This window comes from Petaurus breviceps, unplaced genomic scaffold (genome assembly GCF_028583685.1).
Source record: "Petaurus breviceps papuanus isolate PSGF00001 unplaced genomic scaffold, PetGlider_PUasm1.0 91041, whole genome shotgun sequence".
NCBI lineage: Eukaryota > Metazoa > Chordata > Mammalia > Diprotodontia > Petauridae > Petaurus > Petaurus breviceps.
The window spans coordinates 29,648,523-29,671,952 of NW_027187400.1; the positions used below are offsets into that span (position 1 = coordinate 29,648,523).

The 23,430-nt window shown below is 44.4% G+C and overlaps 1 protein-coding gene across 5 annotated transcripts in view; it reads right to left on the minus strand.

Annotated features, from left to right (window-relative positions):
* Positions 1 to 23,430, minus strand: part of KCNAB2 (potassium voltage-gated channel subfamily A regulatory beta subunit 2) — a 202,719-nt gene that overhangs the window by 26,102 nt on the left and 153,187 nt on the right. For all 5 annotated transcript variants that reach the window (XM_069079384.1, XM_069079381.1, XM_069079382.1 and 2 more), the window contains 4 exons: positions 22,795 to 22,838; positions 21,682 to 21,719; positions 15,117 to 15,196; positions 2,255 to 2,299 (listed from right to left, as the gene is read on the minus strand). In XM_069079384.1, coding sequence (XP_068935485.1) covers positions 2,255 to 2,299; positions 15,117 to 15,196; positions 21,682 to 21,719; positions 22,795 to 22,838 — 207 coding nt within the window. The remainder of the gene's footprint in view (positions 1 to 2,254; positions 2,300 to 15,116; positions 15,197 to 21,681; positions 21,720 to 22,794; positions 22,839 to 23,430) is intronic.

Consider the following 23,430-nt stretch of genomic DNA (forward strand, 5'->3'; position numbering starts at 1 on the left):
CAAATCAATAATCTTATGAATTCAATTCAATTTCAGCTGTAAGTCTATGATCTTGTGGATTTAATTCAATTCCAGCTCTAAATTGATGATCTGATGAATTCAATTTAATTCCAATAAATCTTTGATTCTATGAATTTAATTCAATTCCAACTCTAAATCTATGATCCTAGGAATTTGAGTTTCAACTCTATGTCTATGATCCTATGAATTTAATTCAATTTCATTTCTAAATCTGTGATCCTATGAATTCAATTAAATTTCAGCTGCAAGTCTATGATCTTATGAAAATGAATCTATTCAATTCAACAATGATTTTTAGGCACCTACTGCACACTAGGCAATGTGTTTAGTATCGGGAACGCAAAGTAAAAAACAAAACGGTTCTTACTCCCTAGGAACTCATATTCTACTGGGAGAAACTAGAGGCATACAGACACAAGACTTTATAACGCATCTTCAAGGGGTGGAGGTGAAGAACATTAACAGCTTGGGGAGGGGGCTAATCAGGAAGGGCATCAGGTGAGAGGAGGCCCTTGAAGTGTGGCTAGCTAGGGGCAGTCAGTGCACAGTGCACCTGGAGGCAGGAAGATAGGAGTGCAAATCTAGCTGCATGACATGTATGCCCCAATTTCCTAATCTGTAAAATGGGAGTCATACCAGCCCCTATCTGGCAGTGTTGCTGTGAGGATAAAATGAGGTGATATTTGAAAAGAACTATATAAATGCTAGCAACTTTTATTATTAATATTGAATAGAATTAGATATTCTAAGAAAGGGAGGTAAAGAGGGAATTAATGGGATGAAATGTGTGCAAAGGGAGAGGGGTGGGAGATTGTTGTGTGTGGAGAACACGGAACAGATATGGGCGGGTAGAACACAGAGGGCATGTAGGGGGGCACCAGGAAATCTGTCTGGGCAGATAGGCCAGAGTTAGGCTGAGGAGCGCTTTAGATGCCAAACCAAACACTGGACCAAAGATGAAAACAAAGGAGAAAGTCTTTGAATCTAGTTTCTGTGTGTAAACTGTCCAAGAGGGGAGTGTTCAAACTGAATGGAACCCTTAGGGAGGACATTCCCCAAGGGGAAAGTATACAATACTTTGGAGTGTCGTTTTTGTCCCAGGAAATTACCTCTCCAGGATTTAGCCTTTTGGAGCCACTCTCCAGGAGAGTGAACTCTCCAATCCAAGGGACTACTTTGTTTTGTCTTGGTAGCCTTGGTGTCCAGCACAGTGACTTGCACACCAGTAGGCACTCAATATATGCTTGCCCATAAGTAGGCACTCCATAAATGCTTACACACCAGCAGGCACTCAATATGCCGGTTGAATTCCATCAAATTAATTTTCTGTGATGATTGAATGTGGTAACAATCTTTAGTGAGGTTTCCAGACTAGTTAGCTCAGGAGACCTGTTGGGAGTTCTTGGTTCCCTTCCATAAATGCTAATGCTAAGTGAGAGGCCGAGGATTGTGGCTGAAACAATGTCTCACTGGGAATCAGCAGGGACCCCCTTTCCAATCCTGTTTCAGCACTTACCAGTCATGTGACCAGGGATGAGCCTCAGTTTCCCCATGTATAAAATGGGGATTACACCACCCATATGACTTACCTCCCAGAGTTATTGTGAGGGGTACATAGCATCACATCTGTAAAAGCACTTTATAAACCTTAAAGCACTATACACCAGCTATTACTATTAATAATAAATTGTTTCCTCAACTTGGGCAGTGGCCCTTAAGATGTCAGCCGGGGAACTTCCACCCTCCCCAGTGAAACAAACAGTCACCATGGTGATGGGTCATTATTTGCTCTGCTCACTGTGGGAGGATTTCACCACTGGCCCACCCCTTCCCCAAGGAGGAAGGAGCCACCTCTATCAGCATCTCCCATTAGGAAAAACCCCCCAAACAACAACCCTCAGGGTTTCTACAAGCTGAAGATAATTTGCCTGCACAAGGAGCTGGCCAGGGCATCCCAGGGGCACTCAGCTTGCAATTAGAAAAAAGGAGAAAGGAAATCCAACTCTCCTCCTTCCTGCCACAAAGCAATTTGGGGCTTGGGTGCCTCAAGGCAACTCTGAGGTCTGTTTGTCCCAGGAACCGCAAGGCTGGGTTTCCAAGCCTGTTTCTGAGTTTTGTCTTCCGAAAAGCTGCCCTCGTCCCGGGTCTTTGGAACAAAGGGGGTCTGCAGATAGGCCTTCTCTGCTAGATGGGGGCAGGGGAAGAGTGACCGCAGAGAACACATGCCCCTTACCGCCATCCTTTCTTCTTAATGATATTTCCCAATACGACTTCAGCTCTGCAAAACAAGATGGAAACACAGGGATTGCATTAAGCCATTAGGGGAAATCACAGAAAATTGAAGCCAGCTCGGTAATGACAACCAGATGCAGCAGTACTTTGTGTTATGGGAGTGCTGATGCCATTTGAAGGCTGGTAGGGATGATCACGAGGGGCCCCAGTTCTTGCCTCTATTGTTCTAGGAGGGGGAGAGGGAGAAATGTGGCATCAGGGCATTGAATATCCTAGGAACTAGATGCCCTCAAGTAGCTATTTGGATCCATCCTAGGGAGGAGAGGAATGGAACTGGCCCGGATTTATGCCCAGGCTCAGAAAACCCTGGCCCAGGCATGGCTTAGAGGTAGGAGGCCAGGCAGCATCTGGGTGCTGTTTGGTCCACAGTGCCCAGAAACTCACCAGTAACAACTAGGCTGCCTTCCTTGGCCGATTGTTTCCAGACAATTACGTTTTTAAAAAAAAGGTAAATTATTCATGGAGTGGCAGTGTCTGCAGCGAAGGCTCCCGTCCTCTTAGCTTCCAGAGATGATCATCTCTGTCAGAAGCTGGGGCCAAACTCAGAGGGCTGAGAGGTATGGGTGTCAGTAGCGATTCGGGTGTTCGTTGAAAGTGTGTTTGGGGTGGATGGGTGGGTGAAGTGTTCCTTTTTTTAAATAATAAGAAGACAGATGCTGGGTTCTGGGTGATTTTCTCTGCTCTGTATCACTCTGAGTCCTCAACCAAACTTGGACAGAACCAGGTCAGCTGGCAGGCTCGCTGCCAGCTCGTTGTGCCACAGAGGCCCCAAGGGAACTTTTGGGGATTTTTTTGGGGGTTGTTTCTGCTGGTAACAAAATGATCTGGGGTGAAAATCAAGAGATCGCTGAGTCTACATTCAGCCCTGCTTGTCCTGGCCCCAAACCTGCTGGAATTCACCTTGGCAAGTCACTCTGTACATGCTTTGCACACCCGTTCCTGGTCCCTCACAGAGCTCTATCTATGAGGTCACCACTTCAGAGTCCAGAACATTCTTTCTTTGCTCTGAGTAGAAGCTCCCTAAGGGCAGTGACTGTTTTTATTTTTGCCTTTGTGTACCCAGCTCCTAGGAGAGTACCAGGCAAGTCAGGTTTTTCATCTGTAAAATGAGGGAGTCGGTCCATTCCAGCTCTAGCTTCCAGCCGGGATCCTTTGATCTCATGAATTGCTGGTGAGATGGTTTCTAACCTTCTCAGATCTGGTACCTTTCTTCTCTTCCTTTAATCCAGGGCCTTTTTTTCCTTTCCCAGACCCCTGGTGAAGCCTATTGGACCTTTTCTCAGGACTATATTTTGAAATGCAAAAAGTAAAATACATAGGATTCTGAAGGAAACTAATTATACAGAATTACAGTCATCAAAACATTAAAAAGCTAAGTTAACAGAGCCTAGATTAAAAACTCTGATCTGGTCCCTCCCTCTGTGTCCCAGCTAGGCTTACAGAGAAAGTTTAAATGGAGGACCAAATGACAAGTGAGGACCTGAAGGTGTATTCTTTCAGGAAGCATGGCCTAAGCCATCTTGCTCATGCCTGTAAATTGGTGATGTTTTCAATGAGCCAAGACAGGAGTGGAGACATCGCATCTCTTTGGAAAGCTTCCCGAATGAGCATCTGTTGAGAGGCTGCAGACAGACTGTCCCAGCCAGAGAAAGTCCCCATTGCCCCGGGCTTGGGCATGGGACCAGGGTTCATATGCCATCAGCTTCTCTGCCCAGGGTTCTATACATTATTCATCGCCAGTGCCATTCCACGGTTTGTTTCTGAAGGAAGGCAAGGAGCCTGGGGGCAGGGTGGGGGGGGGCGTTGCACAGGGCTGTATTTTCCTATTGTGAAGTTACCATTGGTGAGGGAACAGGTTAGTTTCGAGTTGGGGGACAGCGAACCAGAGATCTAGGGCTAGAGGAAGCTTTAGAGGTCAAATTCAACCCTTTAATTTCACAGATAAGAGAACTGAGGCCTCAAATATTTCCATCTCCAGTATACAGAGAGGCAGAGCTGGAATCAGGAAGACCTGATTCCAAATCTGCCCCCAGATGCTTCCCAGCTGTGTGAACCTGGACAAGTCACTTAACTGTTGCCTGCCTCAGTTTCCTCATCTGTAAAATGGGGACAATAACAGCACCTACCTCCTAGGATTGCTGCAAGGATCAAATGAGATAATATCTGTAAAGTGCTTAGCTCAGTGATTGGAACAAAGTCAGGACTTAATAAATAAATGCCTGTTCTCTTTCCCCCAGGGTCACATAGTAGAGTTACCGAAGCAAGATTTGAATTCAGATCTTCCTGACTTGCTATATCCCTCACAGTAGAATGCAAGACCTCTGAGGAGTAAGATTGTGCCACCTTTCTAACCTTTGTATTGCTGGGACCCAGTATAATACCTTGCACACTTTTAGGACTTAACGTTTCTTGAACTGATTTAGGAGGGAGGCCAAAGCTTACAGGTTTGGAGTTGGAAAGGGCCTTAGAGGTTGTCTGTTCGTAAAACCACAGATCCAGAGAGGTTCACTAGCTTGGATGTCCCCTTCCATGTTCAGGAACCCCAAAATTCCCTTATTTGATCATAGTCTTTTATGAATGAATGACTGAATGAAGCATTTATTAAATGTTTATTTTGTGCACAGGTGGGGATACAAATGGAAAATGAAGACAGGTCCTGCACTCAAGGGGCTTACACTCTAATAGGAAAGACAACATCTATGGAAAGTTTAGGTCCCATGGGGCTGTGGGGGCAGTGGCAAGGCAGTATCACTGAGGGCTTGTTCCCCAGGATGATGGCTGCAGACAGAGATGGAGGTGTTGCTATCCAAGGTCCTGGGCTGTGTCCATCCAATCTGAGGGAGATGGTGGTCCGGGTGGTGGTAGGCTGACCTGTCTGGCACTTGCTGTCGCCCATGTCTCCCCTCAGGTGCCTTGCAGCTTTAGCCCCCTGTGGCTAGGAGCTGGTTGGCAGCTGGTGGGGATGGTGCCCCCTTCTCCACAGAAACTACCTCTGGAGATGATGGCTGTGAAGGCTGGTATAGAAGCAGGTCTGGGGGGCAGTCCCTCCCAGGGCTCTTGTGACTCTAATTATTGGTGGCAGTTGGCTAAGTGGCACAGAGGATAGAGTGTTGGATCTGGAGTCACTTCAAATCCAGCTGCAGATGCATCCTATTTGTGTGACCCTGGGCAAGTCTCTTAACCTTTTCTTCTTCAGTTTCCTTATCTGTAGAATGAGTTGGAAAAGGAAATGACAAACCACTCCAGTGTCTTTGTCAAGAAAACCCCAGATCAGGTCACAAAGGACCAGATATGACTGAGCGGTAACAACAAAAAAGGCAGTTAGCTCAGCATTTGTTGCTGGTGGTGCTGAGGAAGGTGGGCCCTTCTCCACAATGATTTCTCCCACCATGGTGGCTGCAGGGACTGGGCTGGAAGCAGGTCTGGTGGTCTGGGGGGCCATGCCATTCTCAAGGCTCTTGGGTTCATGGTTCTTTATTATTCCACACTTCCCTCTGCCTTAAGACCTCCCTACCCCCATTCACTGTCCTAAACATGACCTCCAGACCCTCTATGTTTCAGTTCTTTGCCAGGTCATCAGAGCTATATTCTCCTCCCTTTCCTATCTTGTCCCCTTGGGTAAACTTGTCCAACTCTACACTATCCCTTCCTCTTGAATCCCCTGGCTCCTTGTCTTATCACCTCGAAAAACCCCAGTCCTGGATTACTTCTAACATCTCTCTTCTTTACTCCTACTTGGGTGCTCCTGGATAGAGCTGGAGGAAATCACAAAAACTGGGTCCACTACAAAGTTATGTTCTCTAATGACAAATGGGCCCTCACTGCAGCAAGGCAATCCTTCCTAATCAATCTGCCATACTCTCCACAGTGGCTTTTCTAAGCCTTCTTGTTTCTCCTTGAGACTCCAAAGGTACCCTCCTTCCATCATCTCCTCCTCTCCATCCTGACTCATACTTCACAAAAAAATCGAGGCCTCTTCTCCCCTCTTGCTCACCTAACATCATTCAGACATCATCCCCCAGAATCTCCATCTTATTCCTGTCTCCAAGGAATACGTGGTCCTTCTCCTTGCCAAGGCCAATCCCTCCACAACCCCCCTAGATCCCAGACCCTCCCTTTTTCTCCAGCAGATCATCACCACTGTAATCCCCTCTTTCTCTCTAGCCTTTGAAGTCTCCTATCTGTTGTCTCCTTCCCTGGTGCCTACAAACAGACCCACATCTTCCCTCTCCTTAAAGGATCCTCATTTGATCTGACCATTTCAATTTTCTATATCTCCTCGAGAAAACTATCTACACTCAGTGCCTCCCCCATCTTCTAAAATTCTCTCTAATCTGGCTTCTGACTCCATCATTCAGGTGAAACCGCTCTCTTTGAAGATACTAGTGATCTCTTAAATTGCCAGATCTAACAGCCTAGCCTCAGTCTTCATCCTTCTTGACCTCTCTGAGCCCTTGACGCTGATGATCACCTTCTCCTCCCTGGTACTCCCTCTTTCTAGGTCTTCCTGACGCTTGTCTCTTCTGGTCTTCTTTTGCAGGTCTGGCCTTTTCTCTTCTAACCTGTCCTTTGCTGAGCACATGTAGAGCACACCTACTGACCGTGGGTGTCCCCTGTCTTAGGCTCTTTTTTCTTTACTTTACGTGAAACATCAATTTTGTGTATGTGTCATTGATCCGCATATTGACCCCTTCTCCGAATCATGTTTTTAAAATGCATAAAATAGACAGGTTACAAAGAAAATCACGTACATTGAAATATAGCTATCGAAATGTTTATAAAAAGCCAGGTTCACAGACTCAGCAGTCTAATCGATTCCCATGGCTTCAGTGATCATCTCTATGCTGATGATTCCCAAACTCGGCCATAGTCTTTCCCCTGAGCTCCAGGCCCATATCACCAACTGCTTTGGGGGCATTTCTTGAACTGACCACTCTCAAACTTGGCGTGTTCAAATGACTCACTATCTTATCCTTCCTCTTTCTCAACCTCCTTGTTACTATTATGGCCACCACCACCACCCTTCCAGTAGCCAGGCTCATAACTCTTATTTACATGCTCTCCACCAATCCAATTTGATGCCATATCTTGATGCCGGCATTTCTCCTCTACACCCCCCTGTCTCTCCTTATTCAGTGGCCTCCCATTTGAGGCCCTTCTCACTTCCTCTCTGAACTACTTCAATAAACAGTCTCTCCTCCTTAAATCTCTTTCCACTCTAATTCACCTTCTAACCAGCTGTCAAAGTGGTTTTCCTAAACCACATGTTTGACACCTGCTCAATAAACTCCAGTGGCTCACTACTGTCCCAAGGATAAAATTTAAAATTCTTTTTCTGGCATCTAAAGTTCTTCACAATTTGGCTCCTTCCCACCTCTCCACGCTTCTTATGCACAACTCCCCTCTTCACTCACTCACTCACAAACCATTTAAGATAGTCTATGTGCCATTCTTTGGACATAATTTTCCATCTTCCAACTCTTTGCCTTTTTAATGGCTGCCTGCTTGTCTAGAATGTTCTCCCCCTCCTCACCTCTGTCCACTGGCTTCCCTGACCTTCAAGACGCAGATCAGACAGGACCTCCTTCAGGGGGCCTTTTCCGGGACCCTCCAGATGCTAGGACCTTCTTCCCCTGGCGATTATCTTCGGCCTACTCTGATGTATCTTGTACCTGCCTTTCACATTTGTCTTCCCCATTTAGGATGTGAACTCCTTCAGGGTAGGGGCTGTTTTTACTCTCTTAAATTCCCAGAACTTGGCACAGTACCAGGCACAGATTAAGTACTTGGTGAATGCTGGCTATGGTTAACGAATAAAGCCAAGGAGAAGATATGGTGCTTGGCATCACAGGGGGATTGGGGTGGAGGTAGTACTGTTTTCAGTTAATTCATTACTAGCTGTTTGATATTGGGTAATTCACTTAGACTCTCTGAAGCTTGGCTTTTCCAACTATAAGATGAGAGGAGAGGACTAGATGGCATCTAAGATCTCTGCCAATTCTAAGTATATGATATCAAACACTTGAAAAATGGAGTGATGTTTAAAGTATAGCCAGTGGTCTATGGTAGTTGGATTGTAGAAAGGAGTGATGGGAAATAAGATTTAGATTGGTAAAGGACTTTAGAGGTCATGTACTCCTTTATGTTGAGAGGCAGCGTGGTGGATACAGGGCTGGTCTTGGAGTGACTAATATATAAGTGACCAATTGGGGCAAATGGAGAAAAAAAAGCTATGGTAATTTTCATAGGTTCATGGAATGGGGAGTGCTGGACTCTGATTAGTTGAGGTCAGGCCTCCTAGAAGATGGAAAGAAACCTTGTCTTATTAACAGAAAGAGTACAAGCCTTGGAGTCTAGAAGACCTGAGTTCAAATCCAACCTTAGATACTTGCTAGTTGTGTGACCCTGGGCAAGTCACTTCACCCTCTTTGCCTCATTTTCCTCATCTGTAAAATGACCTGGAGAAATAAATAGCAAACCACCCCAGTGTCTTTGTCAAGAAAACCCCAAACAGGGTCATCAAGAGTCAAACAAGGCTAACTGACAGCAACAACACAGACCCAGATTAGCTCATGGTTTGGGGTGGGGGGAAGGCATGTCATTTCTATTTTGAAATTGGTAGAAGCCTTGGCTGATGAATCTTGGCTGTAGATACCCAACTAGAGGGAGATTGGGGACTTCAGACAATGTGCAGCTATCTTTTCTTCCCTACCCATGGGAGCAGTTCTGCCCAAAGACTGCCACCTTGCCCAGTCACTGGAAAACCAATGGCACTGCTGGGTTCCCTGACTTCTGGTATAAGGTCCTACTACAGAGATAACATCATAGAGCTACATGAAAATTAAAAATAAAAATGAAATAAATCACCATACAGGACTGAGGTTTCCCATCTACCACAGGTTAGAATGCCAAAGGCTATGTAGAGAGTTTGCAAGATTTAGCTCTGGAAGGGACTTCAGAGTTGATGCTCTCCCTTATACAGAAAGGCAGGGTGGTGCAGTGGCTGGAGGGTTTGATTTGGAGTCAGGATGATCAGGGTTCAAGTCCAGCTCTCTGGCCATTGTTGAATCACTTAAGCTCTTGGTACCCCAAGACTCTAGAGGGAAGGATTTTCCACACTGACCATTCCTTGTCCTAATGAAAAGCTCTTCACGACCTGATGGTCTCCCACCTTTCCAGCCCTCTTCTACTTCTCTCCATGTGCCAGAGCACCAGAGTCTCCCAGTGGCTCCTTGCAATATGGAGCCCCATCTCTCAGCCCCACATTTCTCCTGCTCACCTCTGCCTCCCGGCTTCGCTGCATTTCTCCCTGGCTCAGCTCACACCCTGCGTCCCTGCCACAGGCCCTTCTGCGGGTAGGGCCACCGCCTTCCTTCTGAGATAACTCCCCAAGGGTCTTGTATGCACCGCTATGCACGTGTCTCTTCCCTCATCGGACCGCGAGCACCTTCAGAGCAGGGTGCTTGTTTTGCCTTTGTTTGTACGGCCTCTACTTAGCACAGAGGCTGGCACAACTGTTGCCCTTCAAGTGTTCAGTCATGTCCAACTCTCCGTGACCCCATTACCACTGTCTGGGGTGGGAAAAGATAATGGAGTGGTTGGCCTTCTCCAGTGTGTCTCCATTTTACAAAGGAGACACTGAGGCAATTGGGGTTAAGTCACTTGCCCAGGGTCATAGAGCTAGTAAGTGTTTGAAGCTGTATTTGAACTCAGATCTTCCCGATTCTAGACCCAATGCTACCCATTGCACTGCCTAGCCACCCAGCACATAGTAGGTGCTTAATCAAAGCTCGTAGATAATGACAGTGATGGGTAGAAATCAAACAAAACATCTTCATTTCAAAAATGAGGAAAGGGGGATCCAGGGAAGGTGAGTAACACATGGGGGGTCACAAGACAGTAAGTGGCCGAGCCAGATGCTGAACCCTAGGCTTCTTTCTGAAACTAGTCTCTGTATTCCTTATACTGCCCCATCTCATGAAATTTTGGTCATGGTGAGGAACTGACAAAGGGTTCGAATGAAGGATTTAGCAAACAAAAGATAGCTTTTGGAAGCTGGGTGCAGGAGAGTGGAATGATCTGATTACATTCACTCTCTGAACCTTAAGCCAACAGCCAGGGCTGGAGTGGGCTGTGCTTCTCCATAATTGAGGAAGAAAGATCATTGCAGAGATACTAAGGGCTTAAAACGGTACTCCAGGGTAAAAGGTCCTCTATTCTTGGCAGCCTCTAATTGCAGCATTAAGGAAAAAAATATCCAGGACCATTGCACTGGGTACAGGTCATCTGTGTGTAGGAGAGTTGAGCAAGATGGCATAATCGAGTGCCTTGCCTGGTGGATCACCATCGGCACCAGAGGGACAGAAGGCTCTTTCTTGTTCTGACTTGATTAGAAGCTCATTAAGCTTGTGAAAAAGAACTCTGTTCCCCGTGGCCCCATGATGTGGGCCTGCCTCAATGTGAGTAATAATTACCCACAGCCAAAGAAAGCAAATTGTTGTGATTGCTAAGTCGTTTTTCAGTCGTGTCCACTCTCCACAACCCCATTTAGGGTTTTCTTAGCAAAGATACTGGAGAGGTTTGTCATTTCCTTCTCCAGATCATTTTTACAGATGAGGAAACTGAGGCAAAGAGGATTAAGTGACTTGCCCAGGGTCATGTGGTTAGTAAGTGTCTAGGCTACATTGGCACTTGGGTCTTCCTGACTCCCAGCCTAGTGCTTAGGAAATTAATTACATCAATAAATTAATCAACTGATTTCTAGAGAGCTTTAAGGTTTTCAGAGCACTTTCTACATATCTCATTAGAGCCTCTCAACAATTCTTGTTATCCCCATTTTTTAGACAAAGCAGCTGAGGCCTATGGACCCTTTTGCAGAATCATATTTCTAAATGGATAAAATAAAATACATAGGATTGCAGAGGAAACCAATTAGATTGAAATACAGTTATTAAACTATCTTAAAAATATTTTTAAAAAACAATTTCATGGACCCTAAGTTAAGAGAGTTGTCCAAGGAACAAAGCATAATGTATAATGTTGGAATTGGGCTGCAAAAGCTGGATAGAAGTACCCCATCTCAAGTATTTGTTAGCTGGCAAGCCAGGTAACATCTCTGGGTTTTTGTTTCTTCATCTGTAAAATGGGGATAGCAGTAGCCTTTTCTTTGCAGGGCCGCTGCAGGGGTCAGATGAGATAATGTGTGCAAACATCTTATAAACCTATATGAATGTTAGCTCATATTATCACTCTCATTAATGCCCAGGGTCAGAGAGGATATGAACCCAGGCCTTCCTCACCAAGGTCAGCCACCATCTAGCCCAGAAAGGAATTCCCACCAGGACATACCTTACCTGTGGCCATCTGGCCTCTGCTTGAAAATCTCTGTACAACTGGCACTCACCCCTTCAAGGCAGCCCATTGCATTCTGGGACAGCACTAACTGAAGCAAGTTTCTCCTGACATCAAACCTCCATTCGGTTCTTTGTAACTTCTGTCCTCTGGTTCTGTATGGTTCTGTCCTCTGGGGCCAATAGAACTACTCTAGGGAATCCCTTTCTCATTGACAGCAGCCATTTAAGTACTTGAAGGCAACTCCATCCCCTGGTCCCTAAATCTTCTCTTCTCCAGGCTGAGCATCCTCAGTCCCTTCGGCTGAGCCTCATCTGACATGAATTCAAGGTCTCTGGCCATCCTGGCTACATTTCCATTACAGACACCCATGCAAGGTGCTCAAGACTGAACCAGATGCTCCTGATGAGGTGTGACAAGGGTAGAGTACAACAGGACTCTCATCTTCCTGCCCTCCTAATGTAGCCAAGAGGGCATTTGCTTCTTTGGCTATCACACCCTGCTGTGGTGACTGCAACCTCATATTAGCTGCATGTCCTGGGTTCAAACAATCAACATTTGTTAAGCACCCACTATGTGTCAGGCAGTGTGACATTTATTAAATACCCACTATGTGCCAGGAGGTGCGCTAAGTGCTTGGGATATTAGAGGAGGTAAATGGCAATTCCTGCCTCAGTGAGCTCACAATCTGGTGAATGACCCCCTAACCTGGCCTCTGCCATCTTGTCCTTGTGAAGTTGATTTTTTGTGCCTTAGTGCAAGACTTTACATTTATCCCCTCTGGGTTTCCTTTATTAAATCCAGCCTGGGGCTCTTGTCAATTAAGATCCTTTTGGATCCTGACTTGGTCCTCCACTGTGTGAGCCATCCCTCTCAGTGTGGGGCCATCTAAAAATACTCTGAGCGTGCCATCTGTTCTTTAAGCTAAGGCACTGATGAAACTATTACACAGCCCAGGGTCCGCACAGATCCCTCCGCTGGAGACCTCCTGCCATGTTGACGTCAAATAATTAACAATCACTTTTTGAGAGCAGCCAATTACCCAGTTCTGAATCCGTCCAATTGTATTAGGTAGCGTGGTCCACATTTCTCTATCTCCTCTACAAGAGTACCATGACATAATTTACATTTTCCAAGAATAACATGAAATACTTTTATCAAAAGCTTTGCTAAAATCTGGGAAAACTATATCCCTAGCATGCCTCTCCTCTACCAGTTTAGTAATCTGGTCACCCAGGGATTAGCACAGTGCCTGGCATACAAAAGGCAATTAATAAATGCTTACCGGCTAACTGATCCTGTCAGAAAAAGAAACAAGAAAGGCCTGGTATGACCTATCTTAATCAGGCCCTGTGGGTGCTTTGTAATCACTGCCACTCTTTTGAGATATCTGCCAACCATCTCAACAATCCTTCCTAGGATTTTCCCAGGAGTTGAAGTCAAAGCCATGGGCCTATAACTAGCGGAACCTCTGCTCTTCTCTTTCTGGAAAGTTGGGATACTTACCCTCCTCCAATTTTATGGTGTCTCTCCCTTTCTCCATGAGCTTTCAGATATCACTGACAACAGCCATAGCAATCACAGTCCCCAGCTCTTTTGTGACGCCAGGATATAGTTAGTCTGGACTGAGTGACTTGACTTCATCAAGGGCAGTGAGGGGGATACTATCCCATCCGCCCTAAAGAAAGACCCCCTCCTTTCTCTGATTCTATTTTTCCCCCTAGTTAAACTAAACAAGTCCCTTTTAATTGTCCTTAACTTCCCTGGTCAGCCTTGGTCCACTCTGAGATCTAGCAACCCAGGCACTGTGGCATGAATGTGCTACATTTGTATTCACTCTCTCTTACCTGGCATTACCCCTGTTTTCTGTACATTTTTTAAAAATCTAAGTTGGTGGGTGAGTTCTCTGGGCATCCACATATGTCTCTTCACACGACTCCTATTTTTTCCTCTTCATTGGAACCATTTCCCCTTCTCTCTTCAGAATTTCTTGAGCATCTCCCATTCTTCCATATCTGACTTTTCCTGTAACATTTTGGTCCATGGGACCTACCAATATTTCCTCTGAACTCCCTGAAATATCCTTTTCCAAAAGCTAGGTTGCATATCAGACTATGTCCAGACTTCTCCTCCCACATCCCCTTGTGTGGGTTGGTCACTTTCCCCCAGAGTTTCCATCATTTCCACCCTCGAAAATAAGCTCCTCCCTGTTTGTGAGAATGAGACCCATGACAGCATTTCTCCTCATTGGTTCTTCTCCTTTCTGGAGGATGAAAATGCCACTGAGGCAAGTCTAGAAGTTTTTATGAGCTCTAGTAGACACCTGGATACTTGAAGCACTCCCACCAACATCATGCTGTGCCTCTGTGGCAGGCTTGCAATCTGTTTCCCAGATGTCTCATCCATCTCCACTTTCTGTATAGGTCGTCTGTGGTCAATTCCAATGACAAACATCGCTTCTGCTTATCCCTCCAAAGACCTTTATTCCTATTCTTTCAGTAATGCTTCTCCCCTCTGCCTTTACTAAGCAACCACTACAAAGCAATTTATTTTTTAAAAATTATTTTTAGTTTTCAACATTCATTTCCGCAAGATTTTGAGTTACAATTTTTTCCCCATCTCTTCCCTACCCCCACCCCAAGATGGCAAGCATACTGCATACCCCTTCCCCCAATCTGCTCTCTCTTACATCCTCCCCCATTCCCTCTTACTTTCTTGTAGGGCAAGATGGATTTCTATACCCATTGCCTATATATCTTATTTCCTGGTTGCATGTAAAAAACAATTTGACATTTGTTTTTAAAACTTTGAGTTCCAGATTCTTTCCCTTCTTCCCTCCTCACTCACCCCCAATGGGAAGACAAGCAATTCAATATAGGTTGTACATGTGTAGTTATGCAAAATATTTCCATAGTATCTACACTGTAAAAGAATAACTGTATTTCCCTCCATCCTATCCTGCCCCCACTTATTCTACTTTCTCCGTTGACCCCGTCCCTTTTCAAAAGTGTTTGCAAAGCAATTTAAAGTAAAAAAATTGGGTGGGAACCATATTTATGCCAATTCTTGGATCAATGGTGGGCATCACGTCCCATCGACACAGTCCCAGTGGAGTGCTGGAGCCAGTTCATACCCCAGTCAAGGCTCACCGTGGGCTTTTATACCTCGCAAATTGGTAAACAACATAAGGGCTTGATTTATTGTTTGGCTGATTGTGTAGATTTAAGAAAGTGATGGAGAAGATATTAACACTGCAGGTTAAACTTAAAAATGTGTTGTGTGCATATCATGCCATGCCCCCCTGGAAAGCTGATTGGTAAAAATTAATCAGCACCCTTGCACAGTCCCCCATTGATTGTCTATAGAAAAATTAGCAACAGAGAGAGCATGAGTTCCTCAGGAAGGGTTGTATAGAGAAAGTATAAGGGAAGGAATCTAAAAAGAACACTTACTTTCCAGCAGCATAGACTTCGGCCGTATCAAACAGGTTGATTCCATTGTCATAAGCCAGGGTCATCAGTTGCTCTGCCATCTGAAAGGAGAGGAGTGGTGGTGGTCATAAAGAAAGAAGCTGGTTCTGATGCCTCTGAAGTTCCAGGAGATTCTCAGACAGAAACCATTTTTCATAGTTTACTGATTTAGAGCTGGAAGGGACCTCAGAGATAATCTAGTCTAACTCCCTCTGTTTACAGAGAAGGAAAATGAGGCTGGTCTAGAGGGGAAGTGACTTGTCCAAGATCACAAAGCTAATAAATGGGTCAGTGATCTATCCATTGATCTACACTGCTTCAATGCTCAGATGGAATTCACTGACTTGAGCTGGCTCCTCAGTCTGGCAAATGCATGTGCCAACATCTTGAGGCAAGAAAGACACAGGATGTCAGGTCTACCATAAGCACTTTATAAACAAATACACTCACCCATAGTGGGTAGTGCTTATTAAAAATACTTCAGTGAGCTCTTTAGACTTTAAAGGGCTATATACAAAGGCCAGTTAATATTTCTATTACTACTATTACTATGTTATCACCATCATCTGCATTTATCTTTACCTCTCTCCATCAGCCCACATCACAGCCCAGCCACTTTCTCATCTTGTCATTCTATTTTTTAAATTAAAAAAAAATTTGCTTTTTGATGGGGGGAAGGCAGGGCATTGGGGTTAAGCGACTTGTCAAAGGTCACTTGGCTAGTAAGTGTTAAGTGTCTGAGGTCAGATTTGAACTCAGGTCCTCCTGACTCCAGGACCAGTGCCTCTATTCACTGCGCCACCTAGCCACCCCAATCTTGAGTCATTCTTGGCTGTATTCTCCCATGGATCCTCCAAAGAAGGCTGGAGGCCCAATGTACTAGAAATTTTTTTTCTAGATCTTTTTTTTTAAGGTCTTGGGCTGTCTATCAGTTCACCCTTGAATCTTGTTACTTGGCTGGTCTGCTTTCCATTTCAAATTTTTCATAATACTTAAAAGTTTCATAATTCTGTATCCTGTACTTTTAATGGCCACTTTTAATAGGAGGTTGATCAGTAAACGAATAATCATTTATTGAGCTCTTAATGTATACCAGTCACTTTGCTAAGTGCTGGGGATACAGAGAAAGGCAGAAAACACTTTTTCCCCCCTACGGGGCTCACATGCTAAAGAGGGGAGTCACCTTGTAAATGACTAGGTACTAACAAGATATATTCAGATTAAGTGGAAGGTGGCTATAAAGGTGAAGTCTAGCACCTGAGAGGACTGGGAAAGGTCTCCTGCGGGAGGTAGGATTTGGTTTGAGTCTGAAGGAAGCCAAAGACACTGGAGGAGGCATTCCAGGCATGGGGGCTGGCCAGTACAAACGCATGGAGTTCAGAAGTGGACTGTCCTATGTGTGCAATCTATCAATCAGTAAGCATTTACTAAACTTCTACTATGTGCCAGCTAATGTATTAAGTACTGAGAACAGCAATATGATAACACTGTTACTGGACTGCAGAGCATGTAGAAGGGTGTCAAGTGTGTTAAGTCTGGAAAAATGGGAAGGGGCTGGATCGTGAAGGGCTTTGAATGAGAAATGGGATGAGGTCACAGCAAAGAGATTCTCAAGAACAGGAAACTGAGGGAAAAAGAAGAGAAATCAGGCTGGCTCATGGGAAAGATATCCAACAGGTTGTATGTTTTGGCCACACAGCCCTTTTGCCAGTTTCAAGCTGGGCACAGGTCGGCATGAGGAATTTAATTTTCATTTAAGCAAATAAATCATCTATCTCTGATTCCAAGACAGGATACATCTCGACTCAATTAAATCAAGGCAGCCAAAATCATTCTCTCTGCTGAGCTTTGCTGGAATCTGAGCCTTGACTTGGAAAGTCTCTGGGGATGCAAAAGGATCCCTCTGTCCAGCCCTGGTGAATTCTTTCTCTTCCATTAAGGGTGATGATGCAAACAGGCAGCTAATGGCAAAACTATAGGGAGATAATGTCAGATATCTCAGTTTATCTGATTAATGCTGATTTAATTCAATTTAGTACAATTCAATTCAATATACGCCTACTCTATGCTTACTCTGGGGACACCAAGAACTATACAATACTGACCTTCTCCTATGGAGTTTATGGTTTAATGAGGGGAAGGACAAGACCCTCCAAAGTGTGATACACAGGGGAGGGAGGTGAGTGCCAAGGGACAGTCTGTGGAGGGGCAGAGGATGGGGTCTGGGAAGGCTTCAGTAGGAGGTGGTACCTGAATTGGGTCCTGCAGGAAGGGAGCGACCGTAGCACTTCAAGAGATGGTGGTGGGGGAGATGAAGGGAGAGTTCATTCAGGGTAGGGGGAAGGGCATAAATGAAGGCCTGGACACAGGACAAGAATGGGGGGCCAAGAGTATGGCTGTGCCACAGAATATGTGAAAGAGTTTAAGTTAAGGCTAGGGTAGTTTGGGGTGGAGGGTGCCTGGTACATAGTTGGCATTTAATAAATATTTGCTCATTGATTGACTGCTTAAGACTAGATTATGGTGGGCCTTGAATGGCAGAGTCAGAAGTTTATATTTAATTTGGGAGGAGAGTGACATAATAATAGTGAAGTGTTGGGAAGTTTATTATTTCAGTTGTCTGGGCAAGAATGATGGAATGTCAGAGCTGGAAGGGCCTAAAAGATCACCTAGTCTAACCTTACCTTTGTTTTTGCACATGAAGCTGCAGGCAGAGGTCAACTCAATTTAACCAATAAACATTTATTAAGGAAGAAAAACACATTTATTGATCACCAACTGTGTACTAGGCACTGTGCTCAGAGCTTTTGACAAATATTATGTCATTTGACTACCAAAACAGCTCCGAGAAATAGGTGCTGTTTTCTTTCCCATTTTACAGTTGAGGAAAATGATGTAGAAGAAGATTAAGTGCCTTGCTCAGGGTCACACAGTGAAAAAAAATCAGACACATCATCGTGATGTTTATGGGACAATTTGTGACATGCTGAGATGCTGAGATGAGATTGAAAAAAAAAGTGGGATTGTTTTGGTCAAGCTTCGTTATACATGAATATGTGAATCATTCTCAGTATGTAAAAGATTCAATGTTTTGACAAATGAGCATGAAAATATTACTTCTTATGTGTGTCTGAAGAGGGATTTGAACTTAGTTCTTCCTGACTCTATGCACTGTACCACCTAGCCTGCCATCTAGGAGTAGGCCCCTCAATTAAGTACCCAAGGTCATCATGGGATGTGAACTCAGATCTTTGACTCCAAATCCCCAGATCAATCACACAAAAGGAGTGGTGGGCCTGGGCTGGGGTGAGTTCAATGGGCAGGAGCTACTGCAGAGGGGGAAACGTCAGGACTTGGCAACTGGGAAAGAGGGGACAACTTTCAAATGATGTACGCTTGGAATGTGTTATCTGGGATTTAAAAATCAGCTTGGCCTTCCTAATTCTATTTAGCTTTGGGTGATACTAAAATGAACTCATGTTCCTTAAGCCCTGGTGACTAAAGGAGAGGTAGGTAATTGAGAAACATGCTTGGGGGCAGGGGAAGCTAGCCTGAAATTTAAAAAATTGTCACAGATCATCCATTGAGACACCTCCCTGTCCATATCAGGCTGTTCTCCCTGCTCCAGGCTGCTCTCATTCCTGCCACTGAGCTTTTGGCTGTGCAGTAGCCCTTCTGGGAATGCCTGTTACCTCTGCCATGTCAAATCCAAGGTATGGGGCCTGGACCAAGTGAGGAAACTCTCTCTCTCTCAACACAGTTTGGCACCTTCTTCCTGGCTTAGAGATCTGTCGAAGGCAGTGAGAGGGAAGTGACCTGTCTAGGGTCATAGGGCCAGTCTGGCATTGGAGGCAGGCCTCTCGGCTCACAGATTTGTTCTCTGTTCACTACGTCACACTGTTTCTACCCTTAAAAGACCCACCTTAAAACCTACTTTGCTGACTAAATCTTCCCAGACTCTTCAATTTCAAAGTGGTCTTTTCCTCCTTGGAACTCCATTTTGGAATAGCTCTAATTGTTAGAAATTTCTCCTGACTCCAGGCTTAAATCTATTTCTTTGTAACCTTTCCCCATTGTGCCTAGGCTGGGGCCAAGAAGAACAGGTATCATCTCTCTTCCATGGAATGGCCCTTCAAATACTTGACCACAGCTATCAGATGTCCCCTGAGTCTTCTCTTCTGGCTAAACATCCCCAATTCTTTCAACCTCACAATGAAATCAGGACTTTTCACCAGCCTAGTTACTCTCCTCTGGACACCCTCCAGATTACTGAGGTCCTCTCTGAAATATGGAACCTAGTACTGAAGACAGATCTTCAGGGAGGATCTAGTAAGAGCAGAGGGTGACAGGAATAGTCCTAAGAACATATGAAGTGTTCATTAAATTCTCTTCAAATGAAAAGGGTGTGGAAAATACAGAATGTGGGGCCATGCATCACCCATCACTACCGACACAGAGCTCTATTTGCCTGTAAGTATACAATAAGAGGCTGTTAACTAGTTCATGGAAATCCAGATAAATTATGTCTATGACAATCAGTCTGGCAATTGAAAAATGAAATTTACTTATGTTTGATATGACTTATTCTTAGTGAACCCATGCAAACTTCTAATGATTGCTGCTTTCTTCTCTAAGCATTTGCAAACCAGATAATTTTACTGGTCCATATAAAATAATAAAAAATTTGCCAGTCTAATGATATCATAGTTCTTTAAAATATTATTTCTTCTTTAGATATTCAATAATAAAACCTTCATAGAGCTGGAAGGGATCTTTTCAGTCATCTGGTCTAAAACCCATCTGTTTGAGGAATTTTTATCTACAAGACGCCTGACAAGTGATCATCTGGCCTCGAATCTAAGGCCTTCACTGATGACCAAGAAAGTCCATTCCACCTCTGGATCACTCTCTTCCTTTTCTTTTGGTCTTTATGGAGCTTCTCACTGGTTTTTAGCTTTCCCAGCTAGCCATGCAGAAGCAATATCCTGTGAACTGCTCATACGTGGCACAAGTTACTAGCTATATAACTAAACGAACAAATAAAATTAAATCAACAAATTAAATTTTTTAAAAAGTAACTAATTCTGTTATGATATAGCCTCCCCCCAAAGAAATCATGAACTGAGCAACTTTTGCAATTAATTAATTCTCAGATAAATTCACTTATTAAATTTTAAACTATCATCCACATTTTCAAGGATATACACTCCTCTCCCCTCAGGGAAAGGTAATGCAATTTTTTGGTTACATTGCTGCATGTATTTTTTAAAAAGTAAGTAAATGGGAAGAGTGGGGCAGTTTGGGATCAGGAAGGCCAGGGTTCAAGACCTGCTTCTTACACCAACTATTTGTGTAATTAAAGGAAAGACTCCTCTCATTACTTTAGGCAATTTTCTTAAAACTATAAATCAGATGAGTTGTTGGAGGGAATTTACATGTTGGGAGCTCTCTAAGCCGGATGAAATAATAGGCATGGATGAAATTTTTTTTTTTAGAAACACAAAGAATTCTTTTTTTTTCTTGTGTTTATCTTTAACCCAAAAACTCAGCTACTGAAAGAAGAAATGAAACTTGACAAATGCATCTGGATTCAACACAAATGCACAAGCAGAGTAATGAGGAATTTATAAATAGGAACGCTGTTTAGCAGTCCTAGTTGGATCTGTGAGCTTAGAGGTGAAAATATCTGAATGCTTGAAATGACCTTATGAATGATGGAGGGTTGCTAGAGGCAGTTAGATAGAGCGTTGGGCCCAGAGTTTGGAAGACCTGAGTTCAAATTTAGCTTACTGGTTGTGTGACCTTGAGCAAGTCCCTTAATTTTTATCTGCCTCAGTTTCCTGATCTGTAAAGCCTCTACCTCCTAAGGTTGTTGTGAGGATCAAATGAGATAATATTTGTAAAGAGCTTATGCCTGGCATACAGTAGGTGCTTAATAAATGCTTATCCTCTTCCCTAGAGGCATTAGGTTGGGAGATAGACACAGGTAATAGGAATAATGAAAATCATACTCAGTTCCCTCCTGTCTTTGAGGTTATAAACACTTAACATGCAAAACATGGTGCTATGTGTTATATCCCTGACAAAGATTAAAAACAACCCTGCTCCACCCAAAAAACAAAGCACAAGCCTTCTCCTCAGGGAGCTTACACACTACTAGGTGTAGGTGTGGAAGATGATCAGATTTGGAATCAGAATTTGGATTCAAATCCTGCCTTTGAAACTTATGGCTAATTTTGAGTCCTGGACAAGTGTCTTCACTTCCCTGGGCCTCAGTTTCCTCATATGTAAAATGAGGGAGGTGGGCTAGATGGCCTCAGAGGTCCCATCCAGCTTCAAATTCATGAGACTGTGTACAAAGGTGAATAAATATAAAGGCAAATCTAATTCATTTCAGCAGGAAGGAAGTGGGGGGGGGAAGGCAAGGCACTTGAGCTGGGCCTTGAAGGGAGCATGGGATTCCAAAGGTGGAAGGGATGCAGGATGGGCTGTGGAAAGGCAGGAAGGCAGGAGCAAAGGGGACCCAGGAGCAGAACAATATCCTTACCTCATCAGTGATCTGGCCTCCAAAGGTCACCCATGTTCCTGCATGGGAGACAAACACACACATTAGAGCTTCGGAACCAGCGAGTTGTAGGGGCAGTGTCTGGGGGTCCAGCTTGACCCTGGACTCTTGGAGTCTATCTTTGAGCTGAGCATGGACAGGCTATTATTTGAGTCTCATCCTTGCTCATGCGAACTCAAAGTTTTGGTGCTAAGTGGATTCTCTCTACTCTTATAGACCCTCAGACTGACATGAGACTGAGAATTAGTGATCCACAGAATATACAAGACTCTGAATTCTCAGTGGGACTTATCTAGTCACAGAGATAGGCTGCAATGTATAAGGAGATGCCCAGCCACCTTTCCAGATACCAAGAAGAGCCTATAGGCTCACTCATTCTATAGCAAGGGGTGGGTATGTGCACAGTAGAAAGAGAACAGGATTTAAAGAGGCCTTCAAGTTCAACTTGTATCTGAAGGAGGACCACATCCCCACCCTAGAACATCCTTTAAAAAAGGGGTCACTGAGCCTTTGTTTGAAGACTTCCAGGGAGTAGAAATTCATCATCATCTTATAAGGAAGTGTGTCTGTTTCTCTCTCTCTCTCTCTCTCTCTCTCTCTCTCTCTCTCTCTCTCTCTCTCTCTCTCTCTCTCTCTCTGTCCCTCTCTCCCTCCCTCCCTCTTTCACGATGATAGGAGGGTGTTATGGAGGAAGATCTAGATGGTGTGAAGGTCAGACAAAGGGGCCTCAGATACAAGAAAGAGAAGATTGTTTTTCATTTGGCCAAATCTTGTTATTTGGAGGAAAGAGGATATCTCTGATTAGGGAACACTGATAAGAGGATCTTTTGGCCTTCTGGAGGGAATGGGGGCCTTTGGATGATGGCCACATTCCCTCTTCTGAGTCCCAGAAGCAAACAACCAGCGGAAGATATCTCCGTGCTCAGCTCAGAAGGGCTCTGCTGTCATAGCAACTGAGGAGCCCTGTGTTTGGCGCCTTGACTTCCCAGGTGGCCAGAGAGTCACGTTGCCTCCTCGGGTAGAAAAGGTCCCCTCCCACAGCCAGACAGCACTGGACACAGCACCAAAGCCTGCACCCAGGGAGAGTTGACTTACCAAGACCCAGGCAGGAGACGCGTAATCCAGACTTCCCCAGATTCCTGAAAAATAAATGTCTTGTGTCAGTCCTCATCAAGGGAGAACTCAGGCATCATTACACTTGCCATTGTTATGAATACAGGACAATGCCAACAGTGACAGACAACAGGTGTAAGCTCTGAGAGGGGAATGTCAAAGACAAAGCCACTTTCCTGGGGGGTGGGAAGAGGGGCTGAGCTCTAAGAACCTTACAGTATTGTAGTAATATGGGCTGCAATTATGACTATTATTCATTCAGTCTACTAATAGGTTCAGAGGATGACATCTAGAGTTGGGGAGGCCAGGTTGGCCAAACCCCTTATTTTATAGATGAGAAAACTGAGGTCCAGGGAGATGAAATTGTGGGTTTTTTTTAGGTTGTTGGACTAAAGATCCAGAGCTGGAAGGGATCTCAGAGACTGTTAAGTTCAATACTTTCATTTTATAGATGAGAAAATTGAGGCTTAGAAAGACAAGTGACTTATCTAGGTCACACAGCAAGTAAAAGGAAGAACTAGCATTTGAACCCAGGGACTATGACTCCACATTCAACACTGTCCTGTGATAATGATGATGATGATGATGATGATGATGATGATGATGATGATGATGATG